Source organism: Phasianus colchicus, chromosome 4 (assembly GCF_987193195.1).
Source record: "Phasianus colchicus chromosome 4, bPhaCol1.hap1.1, whole genome shotgun sequence".
Lineage (NCBI taxonomy): Eukaryota > Metazoa > Chordata > Aves > Galliformes > Phasianidae > Phasianus > Phasianus colchicus.
Genome location: NC_143439.1, coordinates 47,102,776 through 47,122,403, shown reverse-complemented (window position 1 = coordinate 47,122,403; position 19,628 = coordinate 47,102,776). Strand labels below are relative to the sequence as shown.

Below are 19,628 nucleotides of genomic sequence, written 5' to 3'. Positions count from 1 at the left end.
TGACAGAAAGGAATAGATGGTGCCTCACAACTGCTACCAGGTCAGGGCTGGGGCAGCTCAAGCAGAAGCATCTCCCCATGGACTGAAACACTGAACTTACCAAGTCCAAGTGACACTGAGGTTATGGATGGGTTATCTCCATTCACCTGCCATGGTTAAATCCAGGACCAGCAAAGCTTTCTTAATTATCTTGTCTCTGTGTATTTATCACAGTAGTTACATGGGAGCCCGTGTCCAAGAGAGTCTTACAGTTTTAAGCAGTATAAATGCTTGCTCATAGTGCCTGCTCCTCTTCCCTCTTCCAAACAGAAGAAACATGCTACTGTCATCTTGGGTAGTGTTTGAAGCCACACTTCCCTCTGACCTTGATTCCTGTTCACTGCTGCACCAAGCAGTTCATTGCTAAGTTGTGGGAGAGGCAGGAATAGAGGTGTAAAGAAAACAAAACTTTAGAGGTAGCCAAGGAAAGATGAAGATTTAGGATAGACAGGAGCAGCAAGGTGAAAAACAGTTAAAGAAACCAAAACACAGTGTGACACTGGTCATGATGGAAACTGACGAGCATTACAAGTCATGTCAAGGGAACAAGAAGAGACACTCATGAATAAGGAGTTTCAAAATTAAATCTTCTCTCAAAATATATATAGGGCAGAAGCAGTCAATTCACGCTTGACAGGTAGTGTCAAAAGAGTTTATGTAACAGTGGTAAAAGATAAGTACCTATTTAAGAGCAAACTGTTATTTTCACCTAACATGCAAGCAAATCAAGCTCTCGTCACAGACAAAAAACCTTCATGCTGTCAGTTGTGAGTTCTCTTGGTGCTGTGAAGCACCACAAGGCACAAAATCACTACGGTATTTTTTGCTTTGGTTGTCAACATCTATTTGCTAGGAACTGGAAAAGAGGACATGAAGCACAGGAAGATCTGGACAACAATTAGCAGACCTTAACAAAAAGCAAGGAGACTATCGCAAGTCTGTGAAATGCATTTTCTTTCTAAGAATGTGGCTATTAACTTCTCTGCACTACTGAGTTAGCAAAAGTATGAGAGATGTAACTAAGCATCTGCTGAAGAAAGGGAAGGGAAGGGATGGAAGAAGGAAGACAGGCTGATTCTGTTGGGAGATAGGTGGAAGGGGAACAAATACATTTTGGAAATCTCCGGTGTGGATTACAGCTCATCAGCTCTAGAAGAGGGTTACTTGGTCTTGGCCTCTCGTTATAAATTCCTTCTGTTTCCTTTGGTCATATTACTGTAATTCAAGCCCAGACCACAAAATAGGTAGGTCTGCGAGACTCTGCATTTATTTGCTTTGCCTGAGCAACATATTAAGTCCAAGTTTGTACGTACACTATACATCTTATTAAATGCTCTGTACTGTTTTGATCTGTTCTCTTCTGATTTATTATGAACTTGAAAACCATAACTGTGTCTTCAAACCTACAGATACTCAGACCACTGGGACAGAGAAGAAAAATTGAAATGCTGTAACCATTACTGTCCAACTTCATTACACTCGTGCCTTGGAAAGATAGCACAAGAAATGTGCTGGAATTCAGTCCTCTCTGAGGGAAGAAACTGGAAGCAGCATGCTTGCTAGAAACAGTGCACATGCAGCCCACTAAAAATCATCAAGATATGCTAAAATGTAAATACAGGACTTACTAAAATGAGCACCAAGAAAAGTTCACAGACACGGCTCCAAGGAAAGCATATTTGTGTGGCCATACCTTTGACTCACAACAACATAAAGCAGTTGGAAAATAGAATGGAGAGCACAGCGCATTCATGGCACTGAAGGCTGTGCAGGATGCGCAGGACTCTGACAGTCCTGTATGAAGGCCCAAGGGACACCGTACAGCATGGTTTGCAGTAGCTTTGCCCACCAAGTGCAGGATCTCTTCATTTCTACATTGGTTCAGTTAATGCTACTAGTATAAATATTTCAATTATGGCCTGGACTGGGGCAACATAGCAGCAACAGGTGCTTTCTGCCATGCACATCCCCACAACAGATCCCAGTGACAAAAGCAACCCTAGCAGTGCCAACAGTGAAAATTAAGCACCAGAACATACACACTGCATTTGGGGTAGAATTTAATATTTCTCTTGCAGTGCCACCTTCCTGCTGTAAAGACAAACTAGGGGCGATGTAACAAACACTCAGACCAGAACCAGTGGCAAGGATTCTTCAGGAGCTAGTGCAGGTAAGTCATGAACACCTCTTGGGATTCCTGCTCCCACTGCAAAACCTGTTTGGCTAAGGATTGTGTTGCAACGTGATTTTCATATAAAGCACTTTTTTTCTGGCTGTAATTCAGCCTCTTGGCAGGAGATGCTCCTACACATCAAGTGAATCAGCCTTGCTCATCCGTATCAACCTACACGTTCTCATATAGTAACAGCAGCACAGCATACTTCATTTCCAGTGCCTTCCAGGACAGATTTGGTTAATCATACCCATCTCCTCTCCATAAAAGTCTGTTCCACGTGGGATATTCTTTGGCCTTTTGTATTGCTGAGTTATAAAATCCACAAGTGAAAGGGTCTCTTCAGATGCTCCTTTGAAACCATTCCACTAATAATTTTACGTGTACAGGAAGGTAAAAGACAGTGGGGTTTACCAGTACTAACTCAGTGTTATGAATAACATACAACAGCAGTGCTTATCACAAATGGGAGGAGAAAATATCCTGAATTACGCTTTCAAAATTAGTACTGTCTGTTCTTAATAAAACACTGCACACAACAAGGCCATCAGTCTCCTAATCTTATCAGTTGTCTAAGGTCTGCAGAGGAGACAGGAAATCATGATCCTTAAAGCAGGTCAGACTCCCCTCTTCCTCTATTTAAGAGGCTGCTGAATTATTGAGATTCCACATTAAGAATATATTACACACCATCTAGTGAATGATAGGACTGCAATGCGCAATATATGGAGAGGTGTAAGTTTCTCAATATGTGCACATAAAATGACTTGCTGGCCTAAAACACTTGCTTCCTGCCAGAGCGATTTCAATGCAGTAAAAGAGAAAAGCAAATCTTACAGAAACACATTGATGATCAAATTTTATAGCTGAAATTTATACCACTAAAGACATTTTAATTAATATATTTTATGCTATTGGGGTAAATAGTAAGCAATGAGTTATTGGAAGAGCAAATAAAAAAATCAGCACAGCACAGCTCTAGCAACTGCAGATTTCTTGTCCTAGCCCGCCTATCTTTGTGCCATGTGTCACAGCCGTGTCACAAAGCAAGACAACTTCTCAAGGACAGAGGAATCAATAGTGATTATTTCCTCCTTGCCCAGGTGTTCAAGATCTTGACAGAAAAGAGAGAGAATGATAGCAGGGAGATAGGGTCAATGCTGTATGTGATCCTCACAAATCTGATCATCTGTCTACAATGCTGAGAAATGCAAGACTTTATCAATAACATTCGATAGTGCTGCCAATTCCAAAGAAAAAAGAGAGAAACTTTCTAGAAATCCAGCTTGACCTGCTCATTGTTGCAGTCAAGCTCTTTTATCTCATATCAGGAGGATAAATTGTAGAATATGTAGCAGTTACAGACAATTCACAGTTCATTTTTTTGTGTAAAAGTTTCAAAGCATCTGTTAAAATTCTCCAGCCATTTCACTAGGTTTCTCCTGAACTTGCTTCAATATATATTCAGAATCTGCTGTCAATTAATAAATTATATGAATACATAAAACATATTCTAGAGACAGATCAAGGATTCACTGTATAAATTCAGTCTTCATCAACTGCAGCTTTGCCAAGGCCTAGGGGTGATGTAAAAAGAAATTCACATTCTTAATCCCCGAAGATGATCCAGCTGCAAGCCAGGAATCCTTCAGTGACAGCAGGGTTTTAGTGATGATATGAAATGTCATTTACTAACAGATACCTTCCCCCCAAGGTACCAGTCCAGTGCTAAGGAGCAAGGCTGGACCCTCCTTGTGAAATATGAAGCCCCAAGCAGCCATCCACGCTGACACCCACAGTCTGCACTGCTAGCCTAGCACTGCAAGGATCTCTGCTTCTGTGCCCCATGCTCTTGGCATCCTTGTCCAGTCAGCTTTTACATGGCTCAGGGGTATCTTTGGACATGTAATCACATGCCAAGATGCAGAAAATCAGCTCTATTTCCTGAACAATGGCTCTGATCATAGACTACGTCCCAAAGTGCTTCTCTCTAGTCAGAAACCTTGAAGGCAGATTCCACCCAACTGTCAAAAGCATTAAAAAAACCAACCAAGATGACTCTCAAACCTCCAAGTCTGCTTCCCTACTGTGCTGTAGCTGTGTGCTGTAGCTGTTCTCAGAACCAGTATTCAGTGGACACAAGAGCTCTGCAAAAGCAGAATTTATCCTCATGTTACAGGGCAGCCCAGTTCTGCCAGATTTGTCAGAGAAATAGCTTAAGGAAAAATATCCTTGTCATGCTGCCAGTGCCAGTGCTAAACTAGGTTAATTGTCAGAGAGATACGGAGGTCGGCCAAACTTGCAGCATACGGCCAGAGTAGCTTAATGACAGACAAGAAATGATTGTCTGCTGCTTGTGTGCAACCACCAACCTCTTGCATTTCCCTCCACCCCACTCCTTTCTGCCCCAGTGCTTTTCCTGCTCTGGTCCCCATCCCAAAGTGGGATGCCTATTGTAAACCAGCTTCTGAGGGGGGGAAGGATTGCCTCATTTGTTCTCTCATTACAAAGGGAAAAAGCATAAGCACACCTTTTTTAAGCAGCCTACACAAGATTCAGACATAATTGAGGCATAACTCATTCACAAAAAGAAACCTTTCTGCCAACCATAATTAGTGTACTGCCTTTTCAGCTTGGCGTTGTTTCACTGACATGGGTTTTATTTTTGGCTATGGAATGCATTTGTTGGGGTTGAGACTGGCCAGCATCAGGCTTTCCCAAAGTTGTGAGAAAGCTCCAGCCACGAGAAAACATGCCAGCAGCTCTGATCTCATGTGTGTAGGTAGCTGCGAATAGAGTAAAAGCAGGCTTCACAGCTGTTCATAAGGAATAAAGCAGGATGTTTTTCAAAGTGTAGCTGGAATACCAACTTTCATTATACGTAAAATTCCTGGGCAGACTCAACAAATTCTTAAAGCTCTCAAAGAAGTTTTGTTCCCTGGAACTGTTTCAGACAAATTTGTTTCTTGCACCTAGGATTCCAGCATTGAAGAAGACACTACCAACCAGAAGTATTACTTGTGCCATGGATGGGCAGCCCTCTGTGACTCAGGATGTAAAACGTGGGGAAAGGGAGAAAGGTGAGAGGTGGGGAGAGACCCAGATCCCACCTTGCTGCATGTTTCACAGAGGGCAGTCAGACCTCGGTCAAAGGCTGAACTCACGTGGTCACGGTCAGTGCATCCCCTACGCCAGCAGTGCAGCCTCTATCAACTCTCCAGGATGCAGCACCTGATGTAGCTAGACAAATTCATACTGGTACCACCACACCATGAGTCTGGACACAGCCTCTTCCATATTTTTAAGAACAACACAACATGTTTGTAGACCATCTACATGGGCTCCTGTTCGGAGGCTCTCATTCTACATTTATACTGAAATTTCAAGTTTTACTCTTCAATTTCAAGAGCCGTACAGATGACCATTTTTTTCATCAAGTTGAAATTCTCATGTTAACTCCTCTGTCTGTCTGGCAGTTATAGTCACAGTCAAACTGCATGATAGTTTGCAGCTTGCTCCCTAAATCTTTGCCACTGCTTACCCCTTTGAAGGTCAGTCATCAGTACAGTGGGTGGATCTACTTGCAGAGAGTCAGAGGAGAAGTGGAAAGGGAGGCTGAGAGTGCCTGGTGCCTGCTGCTCACCTGCACTGTGCTACATGCTGGAGCTCGAGGGGCATTAAATGCATCAATGAATGGTAACATCAGGGTTAAGAGCCTTCCCAAAGACAGTATCGGAGGTGGAAACTGAGGGGGCTGGTCAAGATGCCCAAGTTTGCCATGTCTCCATCCAGCCCCCTCTGTGAGGCTGCAGCGCTGAAAGGAAGGCGACAGGCAGACCTCCATAAATGCATGTCTTTCTGCTTTAATTCATCTTAGTTCTGTTTTTCCTCAGAGGCACCCAGATCTACTACAGTGGAAAGGATTCTTCACATTTCATCCACATGTGCTTTGTTCTGCCTGTTTAATGCATATATTCCAGACATTTCATTTATATTTTCATTCAAGAATCTTTCCACTCACTTTAAGACTTCCATACCAACACTTTCAGTTTTAATTAACCTCACAGCTTAACTCTGACACAGATTTCTATACACACAGTTTTGCATCAAGTAAGGAGGTCAGCACGTGACTTCTGCAGTGGACTAACACACAAACGCTCCAGGCTTTCCAATTTTGCCCCAAATACCTCGCACGTCACACACTGCCCAGCCAGCCAAATTGCCCTGCTCTCCTTTGCTTCCCAGGCACAGGCTTGAAGCCAGACCCACTGCTCCTCATCGAACTTTGCAGAGCTGCCATGTGCAGGAGGATTTTCTAAGGTCAGCCCTTAAATGCTGCTCTGCCCATTTCTGTAAATGAAGGGTTGCTCTGACATCAAACCTGAGGATCCTTGAGGGGATTATGTGAATTGAAAACAACCCTCTAAAAGATACTATAATTTTCCACTCTTGTCTTTCTGTACAAAATTCCTCCTTCATCTAATAGCTTGAACTAAATTGTGCTTACCAAAAGCCAAACATGCCCAAGGACACTGGAAAACAGCTGGCGCTTGTGTCTCTCCTTCTTAAATTGAACAAACAGAACAACTCAATTTTACTGGCTATTCCGGCCGAAGTGCTGTTTTGAAATCTAAGAGAGCCGTTATCATATAAAAATTATATGGGGAAACTCAATCGCATTAATTTGGTGGGATTCCTTTGGCTGCTGCATGTAAAACCACAGAGTAGCAAGACGCAAAGCAGGAATTTTTTTTTTGCTTGCAGGACTAGCAGTTCAGGTGTGCCCTTTGCTCTAACAAAAAATAGATTTAAAATAGAAGCCTTGATTTAAATTAGTGGGGTGCACTCAGCGGGTGGATTAACTTGCCTGCATCAAGCTGGGGCTGTTTAATCCCTGGAGGAAGGCCAGCGCAGCTGCCAGGGCTCCCTGGCACAGGAGTGATGCTGAGCATGCATGCTGCTCAGCAGACCTCAGTCAGTGGGGCCACGTGCCTGAGGGGATTAGGCTGGGCACAGCAACACGCTCCCCATGTGTCCTCAGGGAGAAGGTGAGGTTACTCACTATCTGCTCTCGCATCCTCCTCTCCCTCCATTTTATTTCTAAGTAAGTGAGCAGTTGAGGTCAAATTTTAGAAAATTCTTCTATTGAGGAACACACTGCAGCACAGGTCCTGCTTTAAAGTCACAGGGGTAACAATAGAGGATGGTGCCTCTTGATACAAGCAGTGCTACCAGGTCCTCACCTGCAGAAGAACCTCTTGCAGCTGCCTTTTTATCCTTATATAGTGCTTTTAAATGGAGGAGTAACACATCACAATTCCAAAGAATTCCTGGGCAAGTATTTGCTTTCTGAAGATGTTTTAGATAAGAAAGAAGGTCAGGTGTCTCCCAAGGCTTCTTTACAGGGACAAAAAGGAAAAGTGTGGACTCTGAGCAGTACAGTGGATCTGGAGGATCCCACAGATCCTTAGGATGCCAAGAGCTATTGGGCTGGTATGGCTGCATTCCACCCCAGCTTCAGTGGGAGAAGAAAATGAACAGGTTTCTCCTGACCTTCTGCCAGATGTTGCCATGGGCTTCTGAAGGCAGGAGCACCTTGGCTCACCCAAGATTGCTGATAACAACTTGGCAAAGAGCAAGAAGAACCAGAACATCATCTGTGTTGGGATAGATGACAGGCACAAGGGAGGTACAACAGGCCAGGGAAGGGATTTTAGTGCTGGCAAGAGTGTCAAGAGATAAGCATACCTGTAACAGAAAAAGCTAAAATTAGCAGCACTCCACAACTGTCATAGAAAGTGCCACTGCAACATATGAACTCTCCTCTCTTTCTCACTGGTGTAGAAAACAGCAAAAGTCTGACACAGCTTTTTCCCAGCTTCATTTCTCCTATTCAACTCTCCCCAAACTGCCTTCTATTTCTTGAACATATTCCAGAGTCTTCATTTCCAGACAGGCTTTGGGCTATATTGTAGTCCCTATCCCCCGAACTACTCATTCTGCACTCTGGAAAGAAAAATGCCCTCAAACCAAAGTAAACCCCAGCAGCAGAACACAAATAACCTACCCTTTGTTAGAACTAGGTAGAAGAGGGCTATGAATGGGAAGGTAGCGCAAATCCCAGCAACTTTACTCTGCCTCTCGCATAGATGCTGGTGAAGATAGTCATGTCCTCACCTTCCCCATCTCTGCTCACAGCCCTGCTTCCATCTCCCTTGGCTGGTAAGTCTAATGGCTGCTAGCCAGCCAAGTAATGAGTTCTGACCAAGGCCAGTATCTGTACTGGCCAGAAACCAAAGAGAGTGGGATAATGAAAAAAAGGCTTTCTGCTTACTATGGTCTGGTTTCAAGACATGGGGAAAGCTGCTAGATAGGCTACACATACATGGTTAGGGCTTTTGGCTGCCTGTGGGGAAGGATTTACAGAGCTGCCCCCAAGGGATTCAGGGCATATTAAAAGGAATGGGACAGCAAAGCAGTGTCCCCCCAGCACCAGGCTGTCCTGGGCACCAGTGCCCACACTGTCTCACTCATAAAACTTTGCATGGAATGCATCCTCCATGCAAGTGCCTAATCATCCAAAGCAACAGCCTTTAGATCACAGTATCCATATGTATTGATTAAATGGGTCTGGAAGCTTTGTTTCTCTTTCTGTTTCAACCACTGCTATTCAAGAGGACCCTGTGCTTGCCCCACAGACCAGTACATCAGTGACTTGGGCAGCATCCAGACACTGGGTCCACGTGGAAGAGGGGAAATTACCAAAAGGAGTTCAAACTGCCTGGCACCCTTTTGGGCTACGTCAGCCCCAGTAACATTGCAGCAAGCACAGTCATGAGCATGGGGCATATCCAAGGCTGGGTACTGCTCAGGGGATGTGCCACCTCGCATTGCTGACACCCCAAGATGCATGTCCAAGCTCACACTTGCTCCATTAAAACAGACTGCCTACATCCATGAGCTCAGTGTTCCTGTGGGTTAGAAGGCTAAATAAGTGCTGAACAGCTACTGTGCATCACAGTCCTTTGTCCTGGTAGAGGCAGTGAACCTGAATTCCCCAAGAAAAACAAGGAGGCTGTGAGCGCCTGTGCTCTGATTAATCTCATCAGTTTGTTTTCCTGGAAACTAGGCATCCCAGATGCCATTGTTTCCATTATGAGTGTTCATCTGCTCTGTTTTGAGCTTGATTGCCCCTGTAGACTGCTTGGCTTCACTGGTTTCTTTTATTTTTTTAATTAACATTTCTAACAAAACGCCAATTAATTGAAATGAGGGCATAGCTGCAACCCTCAAAACCAGGTCTGTTGAACATTTGAAAGCACCCATGGCATACAGAAATCCTGAGCAGTTGTACAAAGAGTGACTAAATTATTAATAGGTGCAGTGCATATGAGACATGCATTTCAAATGGAGAGTTTCTGCTTCAGAAAAGCATTGCTATATTTGTGTGACAGCAGAGATGAAAATATTTGGAAATTTGTCTAATTGGTACTAATCACAACTGTTAATAAAACATTCCCACTGCAGGCACAATATTTCTAATTTTTGAGCAGAATCAGCCATTTCATTCATTATCTCTAGAATATATAATTTGTTAAATCACAAATGAAACATCAGCATACTGACACATATCTATTTCTACTCTTAAAGGCCCTATTAACTAATGAAAAACATTCAAGCACAGATTAAACTAGCATCATTTACAGATGATACCACATAGTATTTGCCTTATAGGTTGAAGAGATTAGCTATGGGGTTGCCTGGGATTCCTTTTTTTAAGACATGAAGATACATGCATGGATTACAACAATTAAATTTGCATTCTAGAGAAAATAACATTCTGCTGTGGGCAAAAAACCAAATACTGGAAATTTCCTTCCTGTCTCAAGTGAATTCTTTCTGGTGAAGGGCTTCTCAGCATTTTGCTCCAGGCATGCAGATTTACACACAGAGCATTATGCCTGTACACATGGCGAGCGCTCTACCAGGGTGCCCATCACGATGTTCTCCTCTGCGCCCAGTTCCCATGCAAAGCTATTCATTGCATGTACAGAAGAGACTGAAATTTAGAAATGGAAAAACAGCCAAACCCAACAACCACTGGAAAGGCTGGCACAGCAGAGCAAGTCGATAAGGAAAAAGCCTCTGTACACCCTGGCTGCTTCCATGCTCAGGGAGCAGAAAGCAGCGGGGACGTATTGCTATTATTAGCCTGTGCGATGCAAAGCAGCCGGTTTGCAGCCTTGTTTCAGTCTATTGGCAAGATGTTGCCTCATTTTCTTCATGCAAACACACAGGCACAGACAGACAGACCGACCCCACAACGCTCAAGTCCAGAACCTCCCCACCACTATGGTGAGACAGACAGACAGAACACGAGGACCGCGTGTACTCACAGCTCGGAGTACAGGAGGTGCAGGTTGCCCACATTGTCTATGTAGTTTGCAGGACTTAACCAGGGGAGGACCAGCAGCAGAAGAGCCTTCATTCCCAGCGCTGATGGCACCGCTGCCAGGTTTCCTCCTTCCCGCTTGCTCTGTGCGGGTGGGACACGCAACGCAAAGCTTCGTGCTGGCCAAGCCCCTTCTAAGCCAGCCTTCCCATTTCAACGCAACGGTAGCACATTACGAATTGAGCTTAAATCCCATAAACGAGGCTACACTGCAAAATCATTGACCTGTAAGAGGATTATTCGATCTGACTCTCAGACGGGTAGTTGTGAGGGTTTAGGGACAGCACAGCGTGCTTGGCGAGACAGTGACTTATGCTGCAGAGCAGAGCGATGCTCAGGGAAGAGACCTGCCTCCTGCACGATTCAGAGTGGTTCTTCGCAGGCAGCTGGTAGGTTTACATCACTGCCCACCAGCAGATGGGTTACGAGCGAGCTGCATCACGGAAGGGTGTAGCCATCTGACAAGGGGGGAACGTGCCCCCTGTGGAGTTGGGAAGCAGGCGACAGCAGAAGACCACACCTTTTTAAAGTAAAACACTGCAAAGGATCACAGCCAACTGCTGCCTGTCTGCATCGCTGTCTGAATTCCCAAAATCCACTCGGATGTCTCTGTGCAAACATAAATCACGTAGTAAATCAAGGACATCTCTCTTCTCTTTCTCTCTCTCTCTCTTTTTTTTTTTTTTTTTTTTTTTCCCCTTTTTTCAAGGGATGAAAGAGCAAACATTTTAAATAAGGTTGTTTCTAATGTTATACCTCTGCGGTAACTGCTGTTTTAAAAAATTCAAGTTCTCTCTTCAATTACAAAGCATAAAACACAACAAACTCACCTTGTCCCATCAGTGACCCTATCTCTGAGCAGGACAAGCATGGATTGGTCCGAGACCAATTTGTGTAAGAAATACAAGGGCTCATGGCTGCCCTGGTGACTCTCATACAGTCTGATTTATTCCCTGGGAGCACAGAGCATGTTTAGTCAAGATTTTTTCCCCAGCATCTGAGCCATTCTGTTCACTTGCATGAGAATTATAATTATTATTGTTATTACTATTTCTATTATTATCACAATCAACAAAATCAGACACCTTTTCTACTGATTCATCAATGTTAAAGAGAACAGCATTTATTTTTTCTGGGCATGCTGGAGCTGTGGCTGAAGAGTACAGTGCCCTTCTCCTCTCCAGCACCACAATGAGTTGGAAGTGGGGTGGCAAGGGCAAGTTCTGCATCTCTGCAGAGTCATGAAATGCCTTTGGTGATTATTAACAAATGCTGCATGTGGAAAACAATAAATGTTCTGCATAAGCTCTGCAAACACAATGTTTCAAAAGTCTCCTTTATGGGTCACACAGTTTCCTCTTAATTCTTCTCATGGGTGGGAAAGCCAGTAAGGGCATGCCCCTGGGAAAGCATCAATTGGCTTACACTGTAAAAACCCATGGGTTTTAGAAAAACACCCAACAGCAAAGGTACTATCTTTTAAATACCTCTGGCCTTAGGGAAATTTAAACATCCCATTAAGGAAACAAATCATACTGCAAATGGAAAATACGGTCATTAGTGGCAGCAAAGAAGCCACACAGCTTGCGTAGCATGACCTTGTATTGCACTGAGATGTGCACTAGGATGTGGAAAGCAGGGAGAACATTGCTCTTCCTTTCCAGCCCCTCTATGGGCTTTTGAAGCTGAGACTTGGCTGGGAGAGCCTGGTATGGGGGAGGAGCTGCAGAAAGGCTGTAGGTATATGTTACTGACCTATTCCTCCTAGCTCTAATTGGGGTCAGGACAAGTGAGGAACTACAACATACAGAGAGCACAGTAATACAATTTGATAGAGGAAATTGTCAGCTACAAAACACTATTTTTCAACATAGTCACCACCATTAGCTATGAGTTTTCACCTATGATGAAGAAAAGCCTGTCTATCACTCTGGTAAAAATCTGCACCAGTGGAGGTGATTTGTTGCTTCACAGGTGCTATGACAGTATCATTGCTGAAACATACCACCCACCTATCCACTGTGCTTGCATGCACTGTTTGGTCTCTGTAACATTCAGCAAGTGTTGATGAATGTCCATGGGTGCAATTTTTCCCTCATGGAGGAATTCAGTGACACACATTTGCTCCATACGTATTTCCATAACAGATGCCACTTTGTCAGACTACCCCTCTGCTGCCATCTGTCACATGGCAACAAAATGCAACAGAGCATTGGTAGGAAGGTTCAGCTTCTACTGTCACAGCACCAACATCTGCCTCTGACATCATGGGCCAACATAACAAAATAGGAGGCATTACTTTCAGAGCAGCTCTTGTATTAGCAAAAGGAAAGGATATTTGCACTAGGGGCTGAAGATTTTATTGTTGCAATCTGTAGAGCAACATAATCTCTATGACAGCAGCTCACAGCAGACTGTCAGTCCCTTTACCTGCATCACTGCTGAAATCTATATTTTTGGTATGTCAGAGAATTACTAACCAGAGGCAGAAAACAGCAGATAATCCTGCTAATTTCTCTAGCAGCAAAAACTCACCTTGTGGAGCATGGCTGGCAGCACCCCTTGCAGCATCAGCTAGTTCCACAGTAAGTACCTTGAGTAAATTCTTCTTAGGAATCCAAGTGCCTTAGGGAATGGGCTTTTATTTGAATGTCAGGTCACAGAGCCACCGCCAGCTGTGGGGTTCCCTAGTGCACTGCTCCAGCCCTCTGCTCATGCATTCTGTGATGCTGCTGGCACCAATGACCTGCAGTACACATCAGGTTGGGAAAGAGATGCTCTGACCATCAGTACTACCATGCCCACCTAGGAGCATGCTGGCCAACAGAGGCCTTCTGCCTGTGTTTGCAGAGGAAGAAACCTGAACACTCCTGGGCAGAAGTAGTAGTGCTGAGGGCCACTCACCCTCAGTTCCCCCCCTGCAAAGAAACTAACTGCTCCCTGGGGATGTCTTCCCTGAGCGAGGTGGTCCCAGCCACAGCGGCTATGACCAAGGCCATGGAGGCTGGGCTGCCCTCTGTGAGTCCCTATGTGTCATCAAGGGGCCAGTGTGCACCTGGAAGGAAAGAGCCCTCAGCTCCAAAGGCCAGCACCAAACTGGGATGTTTTCTGCTCTACTTCACATGTAGGTCATTTGTGATTCAAAAATGGATTGAAGAAAGGGCAATTACAAAAGCCGTAGTATGACTGAAATATTTATGATAGTTCAGCTTCCCAAAACTCACAGATCTCTCTGGATGACTAAACACACACTTCCATTACGCAGCTTACCACAAGGTATCTGCCCAGAACCACTGGTGATAGCATGAAGTATCTTAGGTGGATTTGACTCTAAAAAAGCCCATGAGACATCATCAAATACTAACTAGTTCTAACCTCATGATAGTATAGATGCTCCCGGGGACTGAAATTGATAAATCATTCTTTACATTACCAGTCTATTCAAATCAGTGTTAATTGCTGATACTTCTCCATCTCCTTAAGGAAAAGACAGCACAATGAAAAAACCCCACCACCTCAACAAAAACTTACTGGGTTTGGAAATGCTGTTCGAGGTGACCGCGTTGCACAACATCTGAGCAGTGTTCTGTGAAAGGACAGCTAACCATTAGCTTGTCCAGGAGGTTATTCACCAGTATGCTGGACTTCCTGCAGTTCTGGAGAGCCACCAGCTTGCGGTCCATGGGGCAGAAATCTTTTTCCAAGAGGAAGTTCGTAAGGCAGGCAGTGCAGAAGGTGTGACCACAGAGCGTGTCTAATGGCTGAAGCAAAGGTTGCAGGCAAATGTGGCAGATCAGATCATCATCTACTTCCTCAGTGTAGCTGTACAAGTGGTTTTCCTCTGGTAAATGTGCCTGGCCGCAGGTGACACAGAGTGGTGGGGAGTTCTCCTCCATTTCTTCTTGCTGTAATTGGAATCGATGTAATTCAAAGAGGGCAGATGAAAGCACCCAACTTGGTTTCTATTTGCGAAAGCAGCAAGGCTTATGTGCCATCAGATCTGTGGGGAAGGAAGCAAAAAAATTATCTTCTGCATTGCTTTCTCTAAATTTGTTTATGGTATGTACCTGGATATGAAGTACTCCAGCAGTTTTTAGGGAAGGATTGCATCTTTGCAATGGCAAGAAAAATCAGATTGTGAACTCTAGCGACTTTTTTGCTCCTAAGTTTAGCTCAGCTGACACAATTACTCTCACTGTAAAGAAAGATGTCAAAATAGAGGGAATACTACAGAAATTTAACGGTCAAACACCTTAGGTTAGCATACAACTACATCTTGAGTCATCCGACATTTTTAATAGTGATCACATTGCTTCTGTTGGAAAAGCAGCACCATACATAGGCAAATGTTGCAATACATGTGCAGAGACGCAGGTAAGGAGAATGGTCACTGCCCGAGTCACCTGTATGGTTCTGGAAGGAAAGACAGCAGTTGAGTCCACACCATGCACACAGCTGCAGGAAGGGTTGCCTGGAGCTTAGAGCCTGGGACCTCCAGATCATCCTCTGCCATAGCAGTGGTTCATCTGTCCGATTTTCAAAACCAGTGAACAAAAATGAAGCCTATTCCCTTAATAATTAGTGTTATAATCCCAAATCAAGTTACAACTCCAACCAAAGCACCTGCCTGCTGATATTTCAGGGATGTAAACACTGTGGGTGGCAGCAAAACTGAACAGTAATTTGTAGCTTTTACTTGATGAACTCTGACTGCTTGTTGGAGCACTTACGTCTCATTACATCTATGCTTATTTTGATCCATCTCTTTGAAAATAAACATGAAAATATAAAATATGCAATGGCCTAATTACTACTCTTGCTTGAAAATGTAAATCTTATTTGCTGCTCTGCCATAGCACTGTACTCTTTCTTCCAGCTTGACTTAATTTTCTGAGACAACTTGTCAGCTTCAGACACCCACGTTTGAGGGCAAATGAGGAAAAGAATATAAAAAAAAAATATCTGAGTATGACAGAGCACATTTTCACTTAAAAAAACAAACCTTATTTTTATGTAAAGCTCTTAGGCTCTAAACCTGAGAAATTAGACTACAACATGGTAGGCGTTTTCTGACATAAAGGTAAAATTATAGCCCTGCTAACTCTATCCAGATGCTTGAATGTCAAACATTCACTTCAATGCTTTGTTAGATCCCATTCTTATGCAGCTATTATGCTAAGTGTATAATAACATTTTTTGCTTGCAAGACTAAGCTCTGCATACGCTCTGCCTCCTGATTAGCAGAATTCATTTGAATTAAAATGATCCCCTACATGAATTTTTTTAATAGAATGTTTAAAATACTTTGTATAGCAGCAAATGTTCCCCTTTGCAAAAATATTTATCAGAATTTTGTGTACATGTCTTTGAGAAGAATTCTGCAGGAAAAAAACCTGCTGTCTTAAACTAAGAATTAAATCAGTATTAGTTGGCTCTATTAAAGTGACATACAGCAAAATGAAACAAGAAAAAGACAGAAGATATCATTCTAGCATACTGACAACCCCAATTAAGAAAGAAGACACTGAGATATTCTGGAAGTAGCAAAGCAGTCACCAAAAAAAAAAAAAAAATCCACTGAAAAACTTGTAGCACACCCACCCCAACAAGAATATTAATAAAAATAACAAATAAATAACAGGAAAATCATGGTAAATTGAACAATACAGCACTATTATTCTTATTCCAGACTTGCTAGCATCACTCAAAGATACTTTTCCCACAGAATATGACTTGTACAAGTGCTGGATGGAGCACTTTATAGTGATAGTTTAAGGAATCTCTGAAAGCAGACAGAGGCTGAGCACACCAGTCTTTGCATTGATCACATGCAGGTCCTGGGGGTCACATCCAGCTGCTGATGCTGAGCTGGGGTAGTTTGGGGTCCCCCGAGTGATTCTTGTTAGGCAGCTCTCAGCCAGCTTCTCCACAGAGCAGGGAGACTGCATGCTGGTCTGCATAGCTTTGATCTGCTAGCAGCTGCATTTCGCAGAATGAGAGGAGATTGTTCACTGATGTCAGCATCCCTCACTTGCGTAGAGATTCAGAATGGTCTGAACAGATATGGAATTAGACACACACACAGTGTCTATTCCTAGCAATCCTGCAGTTAAAATGGCTGAGAAATTGGGCAGGGGTCAGCTGCCTAAGGAAAAGTAGGGGATCTGATCACTGCTGCTTTACATCTAGTGATCTTGAGTGACAAGGACATCTCTGACATATTCAAGGTACTGAGGGCATGTAGCAAGCTGGAAAAAATCTCATTAAGATAAAACACAAAATCTGAAATATATGTAAGCTACCATATAACAGGCCTAGTGCGTTCACTCTGGAAAAGCAATGGCAAATGCACTGCTTCTGAGCATCTCCCACTGGTGAAGTCACACCTCATTACCTCAAGTTTTGCGCTCCTTACTAGAAGAAAGATTGGATATTAGGAAAAAATTCTTCTCAGAAAGAGTGGTGATGCATTGGAACAGGCTGCCCGGGGAGGTGGTGGAGTCACTGTCCAGGTGACAGTGGAGGTATTTAAGGAAAGGTAGATGTAGTACTTAGGGACACGGTTTAGTATTAGTATTGGTAGTAGGTAGACAGTTAGCAAAATGATCTTATTTCCAACCTTAACAATTCAGTGATTAGAGGTTATCATGACTATCAAAAAAAATAAGTATAAGAATTCAACTGCACAAGTTCTGCCCTGTACTGTGTACTAAAAGTTTCCAGACTCTCCTGGTCATGTTACAGACACTCTTTATGGGCCCAGTATGCTAATAATGTGTTGCTAATAAGAAAGAGTGAGTGTGGGGAACTCTAGCTGAATTTACAGTGTCTACATAAATTACAAATTCTTGCTGCAGTGCAGAGAATCAGAACCATCCATGTTAATTAATAACAGGCACTGAACTTTTAGGACTACTCAAATCTTCTAGCCTGTATGATTTAGAAATCTTAGAGTAGACAACAATATAACTTATTTTCCAAGCTGAAAAAAAAAAGATCATCCTCTTCTGGCTCATCTGGTCAGTGGTCACCCACTATGAACCTTCTTAAATTACTGGACACAAGTAATGAAATAACCACTACTGTCTTTGGAAGGTAGTTATATCACCAAAAGAGTTAGCACAGAGGGTGCTGAATTGAGTTGTGACACTGATTTGGCCAGAGGCAAAAGTTCTTTGCAGTATTTGCAGTCATTTTTATTTTAATCATTTATGCATTGTCATAACACAGCTACATAATTAATTTCACGTTCTTTTAGGAAACTTTAAGCTTTGGTGTTCAGCAGTTCTTCTTGGGCAGCATAAAGGAGAGGGAAAATAGGATTTAAATTTGATCTGCTGATCTGGCATTAACAGCAGTAATTAAGCACACTTTGATCAAGAAAACTCTGTGCACGCAGATGGTGCATCACAACAAAAGGAAAAAAGGCAATTACTACCTGGCTGAAAGTGTCCTCTTCGAGGCCCATGCTTGGGGAAGGAGGAGAAATCCTGCTTCCATCTGCAGTTGGTGTCCACACCTCTGCCTTCAGCAAGGCAAGGTCATCAACTCAGAGAGAGCTGTGCGTGCTGGGGCTGCACAGGTGGTCCATGTCCCCATGATGAAAGTAAGCAAGCTAGAGCCTGAATGAGAGCACCTCCAGCACCTGGCTGGCCACCTTGTTAAACATTAATTCGGAGCTGGAGGGGCTGCAGGGGAACAGCATGTGAACAGAATGAGCAGCCATGGCTGAAAGAGAAAGAACTGGGTGGTGAAATGCAGCAGGGAAGTAGATAGCAGTGGGAGGAATCAACAAGTACCTGAATACCAAAGAAAAACTAAGGCAGAGCCTGGAATGGCAGCAACCAGCTCACGTCTGCAATGGTGAAAGGCAAGGCAGTGAGCAGGGTCACTGCAAAGCAGAAGCAAGCTGTACAACAGGTAGAGGAGTTTACCTGAAACAAGATGTCTTGGGAATAGGAAAATCCTCTGACTCAAGGGAATGAGTGGCTCACATGGGAATGGAAAACGGCTTCTGAATGGTATAGTGCGTATATAAATAACACATTCTATTAATGTTCCTTCCCTATTGCACTCTGTGCACATGCATCACAAATACTCTATCCACTGCTCAAAAGATGCTGCCTTCTTGTGCCCTGTCTCTCCATCACACAGCACTGTGGGAGGCAGAGGTGCTGCCAGCAGCTCTCCTGCCCTGATTATCTGGACTACGGTTACAACACTGTGCCACTGTCCTTCCCCAGAACAAGGTGTTGCCTGCTATAGGAAGGGTGCAGTCTGGCCACGGGGCTGTTCTATACACCTGAAGGGACCCTGCTCCACAACATTACTCTGACAGAGGTGCTCTCCCCTCACCTTCCTCTGCCATACTAGCTGTGAACATGCCACAAATGACAAAGGAAAGCACCTCCTTTTCTTAATCCTCGGCCTGTTCTGCTGAGAGCCAGGAGATGGACTTCTTGCTTCCCAGTGTTGCAAAAGGAGCCGCATGAAATTACTAGGAGACTTTGCACCTTAGCCTGCGTAGAGTTAACTCCTTCATGATTGCTCAGCTCAGCAGTTGACTGTGGGCAGGATGGGAGCTGTGGGCATTGTCCCCATCTAGTGGCTCACCCACACCAGGGTGTCAATTGAGAGGGAGCTGAAAGATCCCTTCACTCCAGCAGAAGCAAAGAGTCCCCAGGCTGAGAGTGGTTGGCTCAGTAGAGCCCAGCACTAGCTGCCCCAGTGAGAATCCAGGTTGCAAAATCATTCAATATTTAGAGTTCTATAATGAGGCCTCAGGTTTGAATGTTCATATAAAACTCTTTGCCTTTAATTAAGGAAATTGTAATGCTGGTTCAATTCATTATCTTTCATCAAAATATCCTTCTTACTAGCAGGCCTCTTAGTCACTGTGCTGCTAATTGCATCTGCTTGACTGAAGCTCTTTATGGGCTACAATGACTTCCCCGTTAAAGGTAG

At 43.7% G+C, this 19,628-nt stretch overlaps 1 protein-coding gene across 7 annotated transcripts in view; it reads right to left on the bottom strand.

Annotated features, from left to right (window-relative positions):
• LNX1 (ligand of numb-protein X 1) overlaps positions 1-19,628 on the bottom strand; it is a 103,065-nt gene that overhangs the window by 47,428 nt on the left and 36,009 nt on the right. For all 7 annotated transcript variants that reach the window (XM_090139436.1, XM_090139437.1, XM_090139440.1 and 4 more), the window contains one exon: positions 14,196-14,664. In XM_090139436.1, the coding sequence (XP_089995562.1) occupies positions 14,196-14,560 (365 nt within the window). In that variant the 5' untranslated portion in view covers positions 14,561-14,664. The remainder of the gene's footprint in view (positions 1-14,195; positions 14,665-19,628) is intronic.